Below are 18899 nucleotides of genomic sequence, written 5' to 3'. Positions count from 1 at the left end.
TAATTGCTCGCTTCAAACCTCCATGACATGAGGCATCTGTGTGTATCTCATTCCAGACTCTGCCAGGTCCATGATGTCCTCCAGAGACTTCTCCAAGGACGGGATCAGAGGACACACTTCGCCAACCTGTCCGGGAAGACCAAGAGCTGGGAAGAGGTGAACAGACAGACAAAGAGATGAACATGAGCCTGATTTTCCAAAGCAGCATAAAAGCAGTAGCAGTAAATGCTATATATTTCCGAATGTATACCCGTCAAAATACTAGAGACGGAATGAAAAGTGTATCAGTACCGGCTCTGTCTTTGGCGCCTTTGGTGTTGAAGATGGAGAAGCTGTTGAACTTGTTGAATTGAGGCTCAAGGAAGGCAACAGGGAAGGCTGCAGAGAAAGCAGCTAAACACTTTCCTAGTGCTGGACGCTGTCTGCAGAGGACATGACAATAGGGGGAAATTATACAGTCACTCAATGTTTAAGGGCAATTCATCAAACACAATAATGCTGCTGGAGTTAGATCATGGCAGCCAAATCACTGTGGCTCAGATCAAATCCCTGACCATTCCACTCCAGTCTTTGCTGACATTAAACGTCCGGTGTTATACAAAGCTACAGATGTTCTTACTGCAATGTCATCCTGTATCCATCCTGATTCATTTGTGTTTTAGTGTTTACATTTGGTAAAAAGCACTGTACTGTTTCCTATCAAAGGTGTGTATTCTGTACCTCTCCACATAAATGCTATTGTTGGTTCCCAGAAAGTAGAGGCTGTTGAGGATTCTGTAGCAGGACACCTGGACGTCATCCACTACAGAAAAAGAAGAACACCGAGGACTTTTACATTCCCGTTGAAAACAATTACTGTCCATACACTTGCTTGAGTGGTTGTCATAATCACAGCTCAAAACACCTTATGTGATGGTTATCACAATTAGATTATAGGACCAAATCATGTTATTTTTACTTTACTTAAGTTTTTCGTGTTATGGATGTTATCAAACATATGACATTAATTGAGCAATCAGAATTGTCAATACTCACAAATGAGATCCTGTCCAAACAGGTTCTGTCCAACGTGTTCAAAGAGCGAGGAGAGGACAGGCAGCAGAGCCACTGTGGTGTAGTTGATGATCTGGGTGGCTCCTCGCGGCTGCTCTCTGCTGTGGGTGAACTGACCAAGCTTCAGGTTCTCCTGTGTCTTCTCCAGATCCTCTGCTGCACTATCAAAGTATGACCGTAACGCCGCCTTTACTGACTCTAGACCTGTCTTCATCACCGTCCTGACATACGGATAAGAATATAAGGATTGCATTATTCATACAGCATCAAACATCCTAAACAGCAGTTTAAAGATGAAGTCTCACAGACTGACCAAAGCTCAAACATGGACATCCCCTGTCATTCAATTGTTCAATTATGTAAAATATATCTGATGCTACAATAAATAACATATTGTAAGAGAGATAATGTTATTAACATTTTATATTAAAAAAATACATCTGTTCCAACCATCAAGAGTAGCTGGAAACAAGACTTTGATATTACAAAAAAAACACAGAAAAGGATATTAAGAATACAGTTATTCATTCCACTTAAAGCTTGTGATGTGATGAGAAGATGCTAACACACTCTCCATGTATTGTCTCACCTGGCATCCAGGCTCTGTCCCAGAATCTGCAGGCAGTTGACGATGGATGTGGCATTATTTCCTAGAGGACAGAGCAAACAGGATGACCTTCCACATTGCCCTCTCCCTGCTGCACCAGAGGAACACAAATGTGAGCAAATATATCCTCCTTTGCAACATATATAAAGTTTGCTTACCAAATAACGATATCCTGTGTCTGACAAGAACTCCCAGTTTGCAGAAAAGACTGAAATGAACAAATAAGGGAAGAGGGAGGTGAGGGGAGCAGAGAGAGATGTAAGACAGGCAGCACAAAATGAACGTAAAACTTCCGCTGAGAAATATCGCCTCAGATATACAGTATGTAGCCTCGCAGTATTGCTCTACGAAGTCCATGTATTGAATAAGTGGTTATGAAATGCACAGTTTTGATTTGCAGTGTCAAAATGTTTAGCCATGCCTGTAAATGAATGCTGCAGGGAGGAATTCTAAATTAGTGATCAGCAGCTACAAGAAACATTTGGTGGAGGTTATAGTTGCTTAAGGAGCTTTTACTGGCTATTAAATACATTCTTCACATACTTTTACAAGGACTCAATCAACACATCTAACACCAGATTATAAGAAACAATAGAAAATAAATGAATGTGTCCATCTTGGTTTCACCTGGTCACCATCTCTTTCTCCTTGTTGGAGGCGTGGCCACCACTGCTGATTGGATGGATAGCAGTGGACAGGAAGTAGAGCCTGTGGTTTTTGAAGTACTGATCGACCAATGGCAAGACCACCTGAGGGTAAAATAGTGTAGCAGGTGAGAAATATGTTATGTTGACATATTTATTGTCCTAATTGTGTATTGAGTACATACAAGTGCTTACATTTTTACAAATGACACCAAATTTAAGGTAATCTAGCCATATTACACACACATTATACTATATTTACCATACTATATTTCTCTCAATTAAAGAAGAAAAAAAACAATTGGGTCATAGATAAAAAATAAGAAAATAAACGACTCACACCTTTCCAAAGAACTTCATCTGCTGTTCATAAGGAATCTTCTCTCCTTTCACTTTCGAGCCCATATCTAAAGATAACAGACAGTGAGGTCAACACATCTGTTTCTCTTTCACCAAACATTTATAAGGGTCATACAGTGCTGGGTCAACATGCATAGCCACTCAGCCTACTCCCACTACACGCTCTGTGTGTCTGTGTGTTTATCCTGACACTACTCATATGATGCAACATGCAGAATTTAGCTAGGACTCCTCTTATGTCTAAGCTGTTTTATGAGCTATAAAATGACTATCATTTGAGACATCACTGAAACCTATATATTGAGCTGGACTACTTACACACCGGTAATGGTGTCTCAGTGCTACATACTACTTTGCATGCACACTGCCCTACATAAATGTTAAGAGGTTGTTGAGACGTGTCCCACGCCAAAAGAAGACTCTCACCAAACTCCATCATGTGTTGGTGGGCCTCGTCTACATACGTGATGAGTTGTTGAAGCAAGGTGTAGGCAAATCGCTTCTCTATGGCTGGAGTGTCCATCTCCTGCGATTTCACACCTCTACAAACAACACAAGTTTAAAGTAAATTATCATGACAGTAAAGCTAAGACAGATCTCTGCCGGAAACATCCTGCACATCTAGAATGAGTTTCAATAAGACATCTGTGCTGTGGCAGGAAGATCAGTACATGTCTGATGTACCTGGACGCTGTGTAGCCATTTATCTGCAGGAACTTGAGGATATCTTGTGCTTTCTCCCTGTCTCTGGATTTCTCTTTGGCTGTTAGTGTATCGTAGGGAACCAGCAGGGGGTGATTTCCTCCGCCTGGACACAGACAACAACACGCCACTTACTCACCTTAACATGTGACCAACAACACTCACAGTGTGACGACTGCCGGAACAGTGAAGTAGAATGAAGCATAATGACCAATATGGGCATTCAGTGACATCAGCTGGCTTTATAAGGACTCTAAGTATTGGCCTCTTCCTGATTTCTTCTGTTTTTGCATATTTGACACAGTTGAGTATTTCACACCTTCAAACAAAACTCATTGTAAGACAAAGACGTAGATCCAAATACCAAAATCTGAAGCAGTTTCGTTATTTGGTGGTGAAGATTGAGAGGAAGTTCTGAATGACTTTTACCTTTAGCTTCCAGTTCTGTTTTCTTTTTCCTGGCCCATATATTGTGATAATTCTCTGCAAGCAGCTCTGCCATAGACTGAAGACACACAGGACAGACAATTGGTGTTCATACACTACAATATGTATATACAGTATATGTATATATAAATATATATATACATCGATATACAGCATGTATGTAGTGACATACCTGCATGTCTCTGGATAATGTAACGTTGCTCATGTCAATAGGTCTTGGGCTGAAAGTCGGAGCTCCATCAAAAGACTGCTGCTGAAGAATAAGAAGTTAAATTTTTCCTATGTGTGTCTGTTGAATACATGCATGCTTCTGTGTTTGAGTGTGCATGCATATGTGTGTGTGTGTGTGTGTGTGTGTGTGTGTGTGTGTGTGTGTGTGTGTGTGTGTGTGTGTGTGTGTGTGTGTGTGTGTGTGTGTGTGTGTGCGTGCGTGCGTGCGTGCGTGCGTGCGTGCGTGCGTGCGTGCGTGCGTGCGTGCGTGCGTGCGTGCGTGCAAGTGTGTGTACCTGGCTAGCCTGTGATATCCTGCGAGACTTGTTGTGGAGGCTGGCAGGGTCTCCCTCTCTGATCCTGTCGATGCTCCAACCCCACCACAGCATCGTCTTGACAGACTCTCTGATTGGCCCACAGTAAGCCTCTTTATCCTGCAGGACCAAAGCAACACACACTTCAACAACAGGCACCTCACCTTTTGCACACCTGTTGATTTTTGAAGTACTTGTTTAATCAGGATGTTTTACAAGGGCTGATGTGTTGTGTTGCTTCATTAGAAGCTCACAAGTTATCTGAACTTGGCACACACAAAATTAATCATAAATTCATTAAAAAATACTGTGTGAACTCATTTGTTTCATTGGTAATTTATCTGTATAGGTGGGATATGTTTTGTGTTTGTTTCCTGTATCACCTTGTGGGGCTTTAATTCCATGTTCAAGACTGTGTAAAGGCAAAAATCCGTTTTGAAGGTTTGGGATAATGTATTTTCAGTCAACAATAGATGAGTACAGCCGAATGTAAAAGGGAATACATTTAGAAATAGTTTATCCGGAACGTTTTCCCAGAAAGCATTTGTAGGGTTAGCTTTAGGCCAGGGTTGGGTGAATGTTTTATATAGGTTGGGGTCATGGTCAGAATACCTTCTCAGAAAGGCCTTTGAATGGCTTCAGTAATGGGTGGCTCTTGGAGATGTCACATATCTGTTCTCCATATGACCAGCCATTTGAAAACTGTAAAAAAAAAACAAAAGAAAACATGGCATACAACTCAAACAAATATTACATTTTCTTTCCTTATCTCAAACATTTTTAAAGACGTTAAACTGGTTAAATGTGTTTGTATCCTCACCTTGTCCATAGACCATTTCTCATGGTTGTGTTCTGCATATCTGTTTATGAAATAGTCCAGTTTCTCAGGGACAGTCACACTGAGGAGAGAAACACATTTCACCATTTCAGCGATTAAGAACGTAACAATTATACGATCTCCCAACATGGAATAATCACCTAAATGGGTTCTGAAGCAAAAGAAAAGTCAGGAAACTGCTGCATACTTGCTGGTGTCTGCAGGCTGGGGATTAAAGTTTCCCTCTGAGTCCATAGAGGACTGCTTCTCCATCATGGCCATGTAGCTGGACTCCATGTAGTCTGGAGGAAGAGCTCCAGCCACAGCACTAAGACAAGGTAAGGCCAGCTTGAACAGCTCCTGATCATAGCGCTGGATCAGAAAAGCACACACATATATATACACATTTTAAAGCTTGCTGTGTTTGTAATATATACATACAAATATCATTAGAACAGTATATCAGTGAAAAAAAAGAAAGCGTTCATTCTTCGCTTTGGCAACGCCAATACTTCTGACAAGCAATTGGTAATCATTTATTTGTTTGTACCGAGATAATATCAAATTGACATCACGAGCCATCTCGATGTGCTCGACCTGCAGCTTGAGGGGCGGGGCCGTGTCATTACAGACATCCAAGCTGCGGTGAGGGCTTTTCAAACCCAGTTGTGCCTGTGGGAGACTCGGATGCTGCAGGGAAACTTGGGCCATTTCCCATGCTGCCAAACTATGAAAGAGCAGATCTCTACCTCCGTGTTGCCAAGTGCACAGTTTGCTGATGATTTGTCGACTTTGAAGCCCACAAATGTAAGTTTGGACTGCTTAGAAATCAGTTTGCAGTTGACGTGGAACGCGCACCAACCAACTTCCAAATGGAGCTGATTGAACTCCAGTGATGCTCAAAGTCAAAGTATGACTCTGTTTCCTCATTTCATCCCAGACACAATTCCCCAACTCCGTCCCCAAGCTGCTCAAATACTCTCTATGTTCAGCAGCACATCTAGGTGCATCAGAGTAAATCAGAGTGTAGCAAACTGAGCCTTTCTAAATGCACTTTTGTCTTACTATTCCAAGGCATGGACTGTGAATAGTTGAATTGTTGGATTTTCATTGAAGGAAATCATTATTTTATTTTGGTTGTTTTGTTTTTCTGTGAAAAAAAAGGTTCCCATTGAAAATTAACTTGAAAGGTTACAGCTAGAGAGAGGCATAAGTATTTTCTTTTATTTATTTAAATAAAAATAAGAAATGAATGCCACTGATGTATCTCTTATTTGAAAATCCATTTCTCATGTGTTTAAGATAAGGGATAAGATAAGATAAGATAATCCTTTATTCGTCCCACAACGGTGGAATTCACATGTTACAGCAGCAGTGTGGATAGTGCAAAGCAATAAAGAACATTTACATTAAGAGCCTATTTATAATATAAAGCTGTGCTTGTTCCAGACTTAATGTTTAAGCTAAACTTACATATTAAGTTTCCATATGAAAAAGTTGATCATCAAATATCTTGAGAGAAGGAAAAACATGCACAATTGTAGTCAATTTTTCAAGAAATATGGAGTCTGGCCCACGACTTAGTCCAAGTTTTTTATTTTGACCCACTGTGTATTTAAGTTTGACACCCCTGCCTTACAACAACACTCACACAAATGGGATACTGATGCTCTAATGTAAATCAGAGGCTAAAGCAGTGTGTTTGCACTTTCAAACTGGGGACTGAAACATGTTTAGAGCTTTTAATCTTCACGTGTCTCCCAAATATTTCAGCATTCAGTCATTCTTTATCTCACATACACAGATATTGAAGCCTCACCTTGCAAGACAGAGCATCAAATATTCCCCAGAAGAGTTTCCTGGATAGGTGAAGCTCTTCATCAGATGCAGCTCCATAACTGCCCCAGCCTCCAGCCAAGCAGTAGTACTTCCAACAACGCTCATAATGATTGGTCAGCAGCTGACGAAAATGAGCAGGATGTGTATCAGGATTTAACAGATTTCCACAGTGTTTTCATCAACAATCAACCCAGCAACAAATTCATGGAGTAAGTTTGCAACACAATGATCAACATTTCTTGTGTACGAGTAATCGACATACAATGTGTGGTGCAAATGACATGCAATTATTAAAGCATCTTCCTGATGCCTTGTAAGAAGAATACATACAGATGTTCACACATGCCATAAAGCATAACATGATTTAACTGACCTTGAGAGGCATTTTGGCATGCTCATTGAGCAGAGGAACGTCAAACACCAGCCTCCTCAGCAGGTGCTGCATCATTGAAGGCCTCAGCTTGCTACAATTAACAACAAAACATCAGTATATTTCTTTTAATGTCATTCTCATGTAGTATTAAGGCAACAATTACATCAAATATACATCAATAACCTTTACATCACTGAAATAATGGCAAAATGTGTATGGAATGATACACAATGAGAAGCTTAATGCATAAAACATGTTAATGGTAATGGTCTGTGGTAAGTGGTGTCAGTGTCAAGAGTTTATGTTCCGATTGCTCTGTTCTGCTTACCCACACATAGCCAGCAGACACTCCTCTATGGCATCCCTCTGGGCTTTGGTGAGACAGCAGCCTTTGGACAGCCGGTAAACAGTGTGGAGGAGGGAGTCTATCAGCGAGGCGAATGGCTCCGTCCCCGCAAACAGCGGTGCACATTTAGTCAGCAGAGGCAACACTGCTGTACAGAGATACCTGTTAAGGGCGAGCACCATGTCTGTGGCACTGAGAGCAACCTGACACAAAAGCAGACAGAGACAAAGAGATACTCAGACATGAAGAAGACACCTTGCTTTTATAGTGTAATTAGTTTTTTTCAAGGAGAATGAGTGGTGTTTTTGTTCAAAAAGGACTAAGACTTGGATTTTCCAATCGATACATGGTGCAGCCTTTGCCTATTCAGCATTTGAATGGCTAACTGTACACTGCAATTACAGCAGAGGCCAAGTACAGTAACTCTGGAAATTGAGCAAGGCACTGTGATTATTGCACTACCTTCCAGCTACTCATGATGAACCTAAGTTTTGAATTGTTTACTGGATTTAGTTAAATACATTTCAGTACATTTCAGTGTGACTGGAAAAGTGATTTAGCAATGGTTAAGAATTTCACTATCCATGTCATACACGCATACATCATCTCACTCTCTGACACTCACAGCATCCAAGGAGGCCGCAGCTCTCAAGTCTGGTAGAAAGCCGACTTCCAGCAGGTGGAGCAGGAAATTCTGGTCTTCAATACCGTAGACCCGGTCCAGGAACAGAACCATCGCCGCTTTATGGTCTGGACAGAAACCTGCAGACATGTCTGGCTCCACGACTAAACCATCTATGTACATGTAAAGCATACACACACATACACACAAACACGTACACACAGAGACATGAAGTGTCAGAGTGACCCACATCCACTTCAAGATTCACGTACTCAAAAGTAATGCAAATTAAGAGAATAGTATCTTCTTTTAGAAAAATATATCAACTGTTCAATCTATCACCAATAAAAGTTAACAATTCATCTCAGAAGTCAGGAAAAAAATTAATTTCATGAAACAGTTGCCAGTATAGCATTAATACACAAGTTCTCCATTAACTAAATACTGTAGTATAGTGTAGTACAGTATCTAAATATGCTCACCCTTAGCCAGGTTGGGCATAGAGAAGGGAATGCTGATGACCCCCACCAGATCTTCAATGGGAATGAGAGACCTCAGAATAGCTCTGATACGGATTGCTTCACCCTTACCAGCATGGATCAACTGACAGTAGAATAGAATAGAATAGAGCGAGGGAAAATGTCTGTACAATACTTTTACAGTAAATCAATGACACCACAATTGATACATGGTACTTAATTGTCATTGACTGGATCCCTCAGAAATACATAACAACATATATATATATATATACTTATAACATAATGTCAAAACCAGGAAACTTTAAATAGTGGACTTTATGTGCCTTCTCATTTCTCTGAATGTGACTTAGGAGTAACTTTCATCTGTTGTCAACTGTGGATGACCAAACATACACAGTGTTACACCGACTAAGGTCTAATTAGTCTCCTCTGTAGTCTCTTCGGTCGGGCTAGGTTTTTGTCTGTACTTCTGTGTGTGTGTGTGTGTGTGTGTGTGTGTGTGTGTGTGTGTGCGTGCACTATAAGTACTTACTTTTAACTAAGCATTGATGACTAATTGTTTGTTATTTTATGTATGCCATTGGGGTTTCTATAAAAAATATGGTGCAGAATTGGCAGAAATACCAGAAAAACAAAGCAGAACAGAAAAAAATTGACACTTTTGTGGACATTACATAGAAGCAGGAGTATGAGAGAATGACATTAAAAGTTGATTCGACACGCTACTCTATCAGATCTAACCAGTGTGTGTGTATACCGTCAAATTGGTGTGTACATGTTTCTGCATGTGACACTCACATGCATTTCTGGTGCACAGCGGCCCAATAGGTCAATGAGAGCAGCATAGAAGGTCATTATGGCATTTCCCATATGGATGGTATCATCTTCCTCTTCCTCTTCCTCCAGTATGTCACTGCCACTGCCACAAACACACAGTCAACATAGCAGTTACCAGGAGCTAGTAGTCAATACAGGTACAATACTCACACATAGGAGGGAATATGGGGAATTCTGTCAACACTAGTCAATTAAAAATAAAAAATAAAGTAAGTAAGTAAAAGTAAAAAGTAAAATAAGTAAAGTAGTCAGTGCAGTGCAGATGTTAGAAGAGTATTCAATACTGTAGGCCAGGGGTGTCATCATTTTAGTTAGGGGCCACATTCAGCCCAATTTAAACTCAAGTGGTACAATATTATTTCCACTACACCGTATTAGTAAAATCCTAGCAAAATAACCTATAAATGGATGTAAATGGCAACAACATCAGTTCAAACATTAAGTGCTCCCAGTGTTCATGGCCCAAAGAAGACCATACTATCATTCTGTCTTGTATTAAGTCAGTAAAGGAAAGGGTATGAGCATATTGCGGAAAGTGACATTCTCACAAACTCTGTCCTGGATCATATCAACAGGTGTGTGGACAGAGTGACATCACTTAAAACAAGAAGCCCTGGGCTTCTGCTCAAAGCCAGAGATGCAGCCTTTAGATCTGGGGACCGGGAGGCCTACAGCTCAGCTTGGGCCAACCTGAGACGGGGAATCTCACAGGCCAAACATGGCTCCAACTGAGGGTTGAAGAGCACTTCAACTCCTCTGACCCCCGGCGTATGTGGCAAGTCATACAGACACTCACCAGCTACAAACCACCCAACACTGTGCCCCCTACCAGCTCCACCTCCCTCCCCGAGGAGCTCAACCAGTTCAGACCGGCAAAACAAGGAGGTGATGTCCAAGGCAGCTCTACCTCTCAACGATCTGCCTCTCACACTCTCCACCTCAGAGGTCTGTTCCATCCTGAGCAAGGAGAACGCATGGAAGGCAGTTGGCCCTGATGGAATACCTGGGCGTGTGCTCAAAGCGTGTGCAGACCAGCTGGCCAGGGTCTTTGCGGACGTTTTCAACCTGTCCCTGGCCCAAGCAGTTGTTCCCACTACCTTCAAGACCACCACCATCGTGCCAGTGCCGAAGCACTCCACCGCTACGGCCCTGAATGACTTCTGTCCTGTTGCCCTCACCCCCATCATTGCCAAGTGCTTTGAGAGGCTGGTCCTCTCACACTTAAAACCCTGCCTACCTGCTTCTTTGGACCCTCACCAGTCCTGCCCAAAGGATCACCGGTACACGGCTGGACAGCATCGAACAGATCTACCGTCGATGCTTTATTAATTTATAATCATAGTTAGTATATATAGTATATATAGTGTATATATTCTGTATATATTCTGTATTCTGTATATATAATAGTACACAATTGCACTTCTGGTTGGATGCTAACTGCATTTCATTGGCTTGTCCCTGTACTTGCTCATTGACAATAAAGTTGAATCTAATCTAATCTAATCTAATCTAAATGGGTGAGGGATGGGTGTGATCTTACAGTGTCTTGCTGCTCTCAGAAGTGGGAGATGGACCATCTCTACAGGAATCCTGAGAGATCTTAATTGCTTCCTCCATTGCTGCCAGCAGCCCATCACCTCCCTCACCACGAAGGGCAGGGCCAAAACATTCTGGTCTGCGGATCAGTAGCCTCACCACAACATTGGCGTTCTCCTCCACACTCTCACCTGGGCACCACAGGTAGCAGATATGGGAAAGGTAGGAAAGAGTGTCATGTTATACAAATTACAGTTTGTGCAAGTAGTTTGGCTTCACTATAGGACTAGTCATGTTCCCAAATCTCTGTAATGAAGAAGAAGAAGAAAATAGCTTTCTTATTTACCATTACAGAAGACAGCAAAGCGCAGGAAGTCAAGGTAGCGTTCACCTTCCACAGGGTTCCAGCCGATGTCGGGATAACCTTTATGCAGTAGCATCACACAGCTCTGGAGACCACATCCGGCCAGGTACTGTACCACCTGGTACACACACACGCACACAGTCAAAAAGCTCACTTGGCCAGAGGACTTCGAATCAAATGGAAAGACTGATTCCTAGTTCAAACTTTATGTTAGGTCAACAGGCATCTGAGCACAGCTCACCTTCTCTAAGTCAGGCTCTCGCAAAGCCAGAGCCAATTCATTGTTATCCATGACTGACGCTGCAGCTACATCCAGAGGAGTCGATCCCCGCATTGATGGAGACGCTGAGGAGAGAGGAGGATAAGAGAAGGAAAAACAAGGATCAAAATCAAACCAAAATAGAAATAGAATCATCCAAATTGACACAGTAGCCTGTTTTGTAATGAGCCTGACATGAAGGGCACATACTGAGTAAGTAACTAAGTTCCTCAACCTTAATTATGAAGTTAACTTTTGTTATTTACATTCTTTTTACAAGTCTAATGCAGTATAATATTTGGATTGTCCAGACACATTTAAACCACCTTCAATCAATCATTGCATAATCGACTAACCAGTAGTTTAATTGTTGTGTGCATTAAAAATTCGGCAGACATGAGATCACTGTTTTAGTGCTTTTACTGAGAGTGACCCGCCTCCTCCCCCCCACAGCCCCACACCCACACACCAAGGCCCACGCTGCTGTTCTCCAGCAGGTAGCTGAGATGGTCAAACATGGCTTTCTGGTTCTGACGGCTGATTCGACAGAAGTAGCACAGGAAACGACAACAGTTGGCCACCATTTTAGGAAAGGTTATTTCCTGTAAAAACACACATGTATAAGAATGTTCAGACAACAATATGAAACCTGTCAGCAATACAGTAAGCAATACTTTCAAGAGTAGTAAAGTCAACACAAACTAATTCTATTGTTCTGTTCAGATCAACCGAAATCCACCATAAATCAGTGACTTCTTCAAATGATCTCAGCATGTATACATTGAACACACACCTTGGAGTCTCCTCCACTGAGAACATTGACCATGACTTCCATAACAGTCTCATGCATGCCCAGGGCTCTCATTAGGTTGGGATGCTGGTAAAACACCTTGTTGTTCATGATGTCACTGCAGAAATGGAGAACAGAACATAGAATGTGCACCCCTGCTGTAGACGGTGGAGGCATGAAAACGACAGATAGGTGTTCTGTTCTCACCCCAGTCCTCTGATCATCAGCTTTTCTTCTTCTCTTCCCATACGCACACTGAGCAGAGAGCGGATCTGACCCAGAGCGGCCAACAGGTTTATGGTGTCCTCAATTGATACTGAGTTTATGGTATAAGTTTTAGGAAGAGCCCGCACCTGTGTGTGTGTGTGAGTGAGTGAGTGAGTGAGTGAGTGAGTGAGTGAGTGAGTGAGTGAGTGAGTGAGTGAGTGAGTGAGTGAGTGAGTGAGTGAGTGAGAGCGAGAGAGAGAGAGAGAGATTTTAAGTTATAGATTTTTGCAGTAGTGAATACAGATGGTAAAGAATTACTTCACAAACATACCTGTCCTCCAATGCCATCATACTGCCGATGCAGCAGGACAAACATGGCTCTAACCAGCTCAGGATCCTCAATAACTGACTCCTGAGCCCAGCGGACCATTGTATCTGAAATCAGCTGCTGTAACGTACCTGCAGGGAGGGAGAGACATAATGTCTGTGGTAAACTCTTGTGTTATAGTAACTTGGTAACTAGTTGCTGGTTTTACACATAGCTGACTTGTTTTTGAATTATTTTTGAAAGTTTCCAGGAATGTAAAATTGTGATATCTTTACACTAAGTTTGTGAAAAAAATTTAATTTCATGAGAACTTCATGAGATAACTTCTGAGAACCATTATTTTCAACCAGAAATTACAAATTGTCCAGATGTGGAACAGCTGACTTACTGGGCTTCCTATCTTTTTTGTCCTTCGGCAGGTTGGCCATCTTCTTCTTCAGGTATGTCACTTTCTCTACCAAGGACAGGAGTCGAGCACGAATAGTGAAGTCACTGTGTGTCTCAAGCGCCCTCTCCTCATCCAGTTCGATCCCTGCACCATAGTTCACATTACATGTAATACACACAGCATTATTCACAGATTAACATAATCCAGACTCTAGACCAGATTTTCTTTTACATTGCATCTTCAGACAAAAAACACCACCATCTTGTTCTTAGTAATATGGTCCAGGTATAACTTTGGTCTTCATTTCTGATGTTTGATTAGTTGTGTGGGTGAAAGTGATTTGCAGTTTACCACAGTGTCTCATGAGATCTTCATGGAAGTCAAGTAGCTCTTTTCTGATGTACTGAGGACAGGGACACTCCTGCTTCTCGTCCTTGAAGTTCAGCAGCATGTTGATCTGCAGAGCAAACACACATCAACTTTCACTGTGATAAAACTAAATCCAACAGTATATAAATTTATAAATTGTGTTTTGCTGCAGTCCACTATTTTATACGACAGTACACTACAATACTTTCCCATGTTCTATTTTACTTTGCCATGTTCCTCTATCATCCACCTCACACTTCCTCTTCTCCTCTTCTACAGTGCTACTCCTACCTGCTCCTGTGGAGGGGATCGGAACTCTTTGGTCTTCTTGGCTGTGAGGGCTGCTGACATGTTGAGGGCCAGCATCACCTCATTGTAGCGGAACCGCTGGTTGTCTTGGAGACAGGCCACAAAGTCGTCAGAAAAGGCCACAACCGCTTCAATCCGATGACGGACTTGGCAATCACACAGGTACTGGAGCACATGGCACATCTATCACAAAAACACAAAAACTTCTGTTTGACATTTGTGGGGGGAAACTCCAGCAACATAAAGTGCGTCACTTTATTTTATTAAATGAGTTTTGGGCTCAAGGCCTTCATAAGTGATTGATAAATAGCGGTATAGGATGCCGGTGCCTGGAGTCTAACCTGGAGTTTTACTGGCTCTGGTAGCTTCATCTGTAACAATCCTTCTTTAGGCATCTTCCTCCCTCCATCCTCTCCTCCTCCATCAGACTCTACTTTTAGCACTTCCACCGCCACGTGGATCTCTTCCTGTCCTTCACAAAAAACTGAGGGTTCGATCAGGCGAAGGAGGTTCTTCAGATCTCCGTTTTGGAAAACTCCCATTATTAGTAGTGTGTAGAAGAGTTTGATGAGGGGGACAAAGAGGAATTCAGTGCTTCCTCCTATTGGATCCCGTACATGCATGCTTCCCTCCTGGACTGCTTCTGTCAGCATCTCTATTGTTTTCATTTTCAAGATATCTAACGGGAATTCAGGGCTGTACTGGAAACAGTCTCCTGATCCTGATCCACTATTTACACTACGATGTGATGATCCAAATCCACACACAAAACTAGGCGATGAGAATTGCATTCTGGGTCTTAGAGAAGTACTGAGGCCAATGCCAGGCAGTCCGTGTTTCTTCTTCTCATCGGGAAAGAGAGTGATGCTTTTGGTTTCCTCTGTCATCGGAACAATGTACTCGTTGTTCATCATGAGACGAGCTGTAGCATAGCTGCTCAGGTGGATATCAATCAGGAGGTCGTAGTAGCCAGCGCGAAGCAAACCTGAGGGCAAACACAGACAACAAGCTTGATTTGAGTCTCATGTCTCGCAAGGATTATTTTTCCTTTAGCCTAATTAATTAGTCCAATGAAATAATAACACCACAGCTGGTTGTTTGATTCTATTCATTAATTCAGTGTCATTAAAACTAACTGCTCAAAGCTCAAATCTGGAAACAGTTTCAAAGTCTACAGAAGAACTGGAGCACGTTCCTCAAGATGCTTGGAAGAACCTATCACTCAAATTGTGCTTTTGTGAAGGGGAACCCCTGAAGAATCTTTGTTCTACAGCATTACCCTTACAGTAAAGCACTAAAGGACCAGGACACTGACACCTGAGAGATATCTAAACATATCAGACATTATGCAGGACTTACTACAGCACCCATCTGGAGGACAGCGCAATGGAAAACAACTTTAAGTCCCAAGCCTGAATCATGGCTGCTTTCAATGTTTTTTCAATGATAAAAAAGCTGCTTCCAATGGAGGGGTGTAAGAGATAGGAGGGACCTGTCTCTTACCTGGCATGTACTTATTCTCTATAGCCTGTAGGAGCTGGGCCTCATCCACGTGGGAACAGAGAGCATGAGCCACACGGTTGTTTCCCAGAGCACAGACTGCAGAGTACAGTCTGAGTGTGTGGTAGTGAAACTTTAATAAATCCTTCTGCTCCGACAGCTCCAGAATATCCACTGACCTGCACAAGAAACAAACACACACACACACACACACCATGTGACAATACATGCAAGCACAATAAGAAGATGCATGTGAATGTGTGTCACTCAGATTTGATTTGCTAAAATTGTATTCCAAACCAGTATGGAAATGTAGCTAATGTAGTTTTTTCTTGCATCCTAATGGTGATGTCATGCCTTGAATGTCTTCATGAGAACATAAATATATTATGAAAGAGAGTGTGTGTGAGAGTGTGTTTGTACCTGTTTTCCTCAGGTATGTGTAGAGACATGAACTGCAACGGCGAATTACACTGGACCAGCCAGCCATGTCTGTCATTAACCCTGGATGCTGAGATCTGAGAATAGTCAGCACTTCATTAATAGCAGGTCACCTCAGGTTAAACCACAGTTCACACCAGACATTTACACACACAAGCCACAGTGTGACAGAATTGCACTGCAAGCCCAGTTTATTGAATACTACATTTTGGTGCAATTCTCTATAAATTATAATAATTGTAAGGATACAAAAACTCACACCCAAATATGGACAGAGATAGTTAACTGTGATTTATCTGACTTCATTAATAAATAAGAATGGCACTGTGATTTAGTGATGCTAATTTAGCTATACAGAGAGGCAACATTCTATAACCATTTGCCTATTATACGGCCCTCCATGTGACACCAAGGTGTGAGTTGTGATCTGAGAACATTGTTAGACCATGTGGTTAAAGCATCATCCACGGCCTTTTATGTTGAAGTTATGTATAGCCCTGAGATCCCTTTGCAGTCTCTGTGTAAACACAGAAACTGGACAACAACAGACCCAAGCACAGTTACATTAACACAGGAAAACAACTAAATGATGGCTTCATTTTGAGACGTCCACAGAGGTTTAAAGCCAACAGGCCGACTTCTGTCTTGTGTGCAACAATTTGGATGTCCATTTTGGTCTGACATGATAATAATAATCACTACTAACAAGAGTGTTAATTAATACTTTTGTGGTGCACATTTAGACTAAGCATATGATTGGGTTGTCTTATTTTCAAAAAAAACTCAATTTTTACAACATTTTGAAGTCATAATCTGCATCAGTTATATCATGTTCACGTTAAGTGACAAGCAAATTAAATTAAATCAAATTCCAATTACTAGTTTGAAGTAATGAAGAAGATGGACGTAATGTCTCTCTCAATTTACAGAGACAAAGGCTTAAAAGCTTTTTGTTTTCTGACAAACAAAAAACACATTATGATGAGTGGGGAGAATTGTTACCTTGAGAAAGTGATTTGGAACACGACTCCATAAAACAGGAGTGAGAAACTGGACATGAAGCCGTGGGGGACACTGAGGAACTGCGTTCTTCCTCTCACTCTTAAACAGACCGGCTGAGAGAGGCATTACATTCTGACAGGAAACACAAGGAAACATCACTGAAACATCAGCACATAATCAGTGTCAAAAACAGTGTCATTACATCACTAAGCTAAAGCTGTATGTCCATATTAAAGAGATGTTACAAATGGTAAGAGGGGACTGAGTACGGCTGTGTGAGTGTGCACACGTCTGGGGGCACATGTGAAGGTACAGTATACTGCATGTATGCGTGTGTATGTGCTCACCTTTATACGTCCCAGTTCAAACTGGAAGACATTGGGACTCGTGGCCTTGGCAAAGACTGCTGGGAACAGCTTGGTTCTGGGCTCCACCTATAAGGAAAAAGAGGAGGGCCCGTCATGATGGTGGAGAGAATCCTAAAATCTATGGGACATTTACCGAATATTCTTCAGAAACCCTTGATATTAAGCTGCACATATATAGTACATTACTTCAGAACTTTTCCGACATTCATCAATATGTGCGTCGTCACAATCAGGTAAGAACATATCATACTGATGACTGCTTAGGACTACATGAACACAGGCACTCACCAATTCTCACTGGCATTTCTGATCAGTTACAGAACATGAAGAAGCAGATTAAGTGTTGAGTATTACAATTATAATAGCACACAACCTCTTTCACACGGGCTGTAAGAAAAATAAAAGCTGAATCCATAATTTGCAACAGTTATTATTACCATCATCATTTGACAAAGCTATATAATGACTCAGACAGCTGTGTGCCACATTCAGACCTTCATATGAGACAGCTTGTTGCGAGGCTTGGATCATTTAGCCAGACAAAGCTACAGGGTTACAAACATGGTGATGGAAATGAAGTATTAAATATTAGAGTTAAGTAGATTACATTTGTTAGAGGTTTAAGGGATGTTTTGAGCTGAATTAGCAAAATGTTGTTCTTGGTGCAAGTAATTTACAGCAATGACAGCAAATAACCCTTGTCATAAGGATCAGTTTCCTGGATATTGCACAGCGCCCTCCACAGTCACAGTCTGTGGTCGTTCTAAAATGCTGACTAATGGTCCACAAGATTAAGCGATAAACTGAATTTGATGTGTACTTGTACTTGTAATGAGGTCAGTACCTGGTAGTACGTGCCGAGCTCCTTGCCGTTGGCAGTAAAGTTTAACAATCCACTTGTGGCATCAACCTGACAGCCGATCTCCAAACCGTTGTTGTTCCTGCCCTGACCGGGACTGCTGCTCTCTCCAGCCCACACCATATAGCAGTTACTGCGCTTTATACTGTGAAACACACAGCTCTGGTATGTTACTGTGCTTTATCCGGCCAAAAACACAGTCACAGCATGTTATATAGAGAGCTTCACAGGGATGGGGAAAGCGGTAAGGGGACAAAGTTGTTCCCAGGTGGCAGCTGGGATGGGGATGTACAGTACCTGACGGTATTCCAGTATCTAGTTGGAACACTTGTGAAATATAGGCTACCTCTACGATAACGGGGAGGAAATATTATCAAATGGTATGTGAATCAGGCTTTGCATCCTCTTTAGCCTGTATCACTCCGGTCTCACTCCAACACCAGCTGGTGCTGTGATAGCAAATTCTATGCTACACTTAGACCAGTCAATCAAAATCTCAATTCTCTATACATCTCTACCATGGACA

The 18899-nt window shown here is 41.8% G+C and overlaps 1 protein-coding gene across 1 annotated transcript in view; it reads right to left on the bottom strand.

The window, feature by feature from the left end:
* Positions 1-18899, bottom strand: part of ryr2a (ryanodine receptor 2a (cardiac)) — a 67618-nt gene that overhangs the window by 23782 nt on the left and 24937 nt on the right. Inside the window, exons 35-72 of the mRNA XM_076149621.1 lie at positions 18359-18518; positions 17494-17580; positions 17147-17278; positions 16127-16221; positions 15707-15882; positions 14545-15188; positions 14186-14386; positions 13877-13982; positions 13526-13669; positions 13141-13268; positions 12810-12955; positions 12606-12720; positions 12282-12414; positions 11795-11898; positions 11536-11671; positions 11194-11380; positions 9615-9735; positions 8817-8937; positions 8338-8507; positions 7695-7915; positions 7367-7457; positions 6974-7114; positions 5363-5526; positions 5158-5236; positions 4950-5039; positions 4320-4457; positions 3986-4063; positions 3796-3871; positions 3349-3472; positions 3091-3206; positions 2647-2711; positions 2288-2409; positions 1819-1868; positions 1643-1703; positions 1036-1274; positions 721-802; positions 292-422; positions 19-146 (exon numbers count right to left, since the gene is read on the bottom strand). Coding sequence (XP_076005736.1) covers positions 19-146; positions 292-422; positions 721-802; positions 1036-1274; positions 1643-1703; positions 1819-1868; positions 2288-2409; positions 2647-2711; positions 3091-3206; positions 3349-3472; positions 3796-3871; positions 3986-4063; positions 4320-4457; positions 4950-5039; positions 5158-5236; positions 5363-5526; positions 6974-7114; positions 7367-7457; positions 7695-7915; positions 8338-8507; positions 8817-8937; positions 9615-9735; positions 11194-11380; positions 11536-11671; positions 11795-11898; positions 12282-12414; positions 12606-12720; positions 12810-12955; positions 13141-13268; positions 13526-13669; positions 13877-13982; positions 14186-14386; positions 14545-15188; positions 15707-15882; positions 16127-16221; positions 17147-17278; positions 17494-17580; positions 18359-18518 — 5302 coding nt within the window. The remainder of the gene's footprint in view (positions 1-18; positions 147-291; positions 423-720; positions 803-1035; positions 1275-1642; positions 1704-1818; positions 1869-2287; positions 2410-2646; positions 2712-3090; positions 3207-3348; positions 3473-3795; positions 3872-3985; positions 4064-4319; positions 4458-4949; positions 5040-5157; positions 5237-5362; positions 5527-6973; positions 7115-7366; positions 7458-7694; positions 7916-8337; positions 8508-8816; positions 8938-9614; positions 9736-11193; positions 11381-11535; positions 11672-11794; positions 11899-12281; positions 12415-12605; positions 12721-12809; positions 12956-13140; positions 13269-13525; positions 13670-13876; positions 13983-14185; positions 14387-14544; positions 15189-15706; positions 15883-16126; positions 16222-17146; positions 17279-17493; positions 17581-18358; positions 18519-18899) is intronic.

Source organism: Genypterus blacodes, unplaced genomic scaffold, assembly GCF_046128005.1.
Source record: "Genypterus blacodes isolate CSIRO-AG114 ecotype Tasmania unplaced genomic scaffold, CSIRO-AGI_Gbla_v1 ptg000046l_1, whole genome shotgun sequence".
Taxonomy (NCBI): domain Eukaryota; kingdom Metazoa; phylum Chordata; class Actinopteri; order Ophidiiformes; family Ophidiidae; genus Genypterus; species Genypterus blacodes.
The sequence above is the reverse complement of the archived record's forward strand: the minus strand, read 5'-3'. Positions and strand labels throughout refer to the sequence as shown.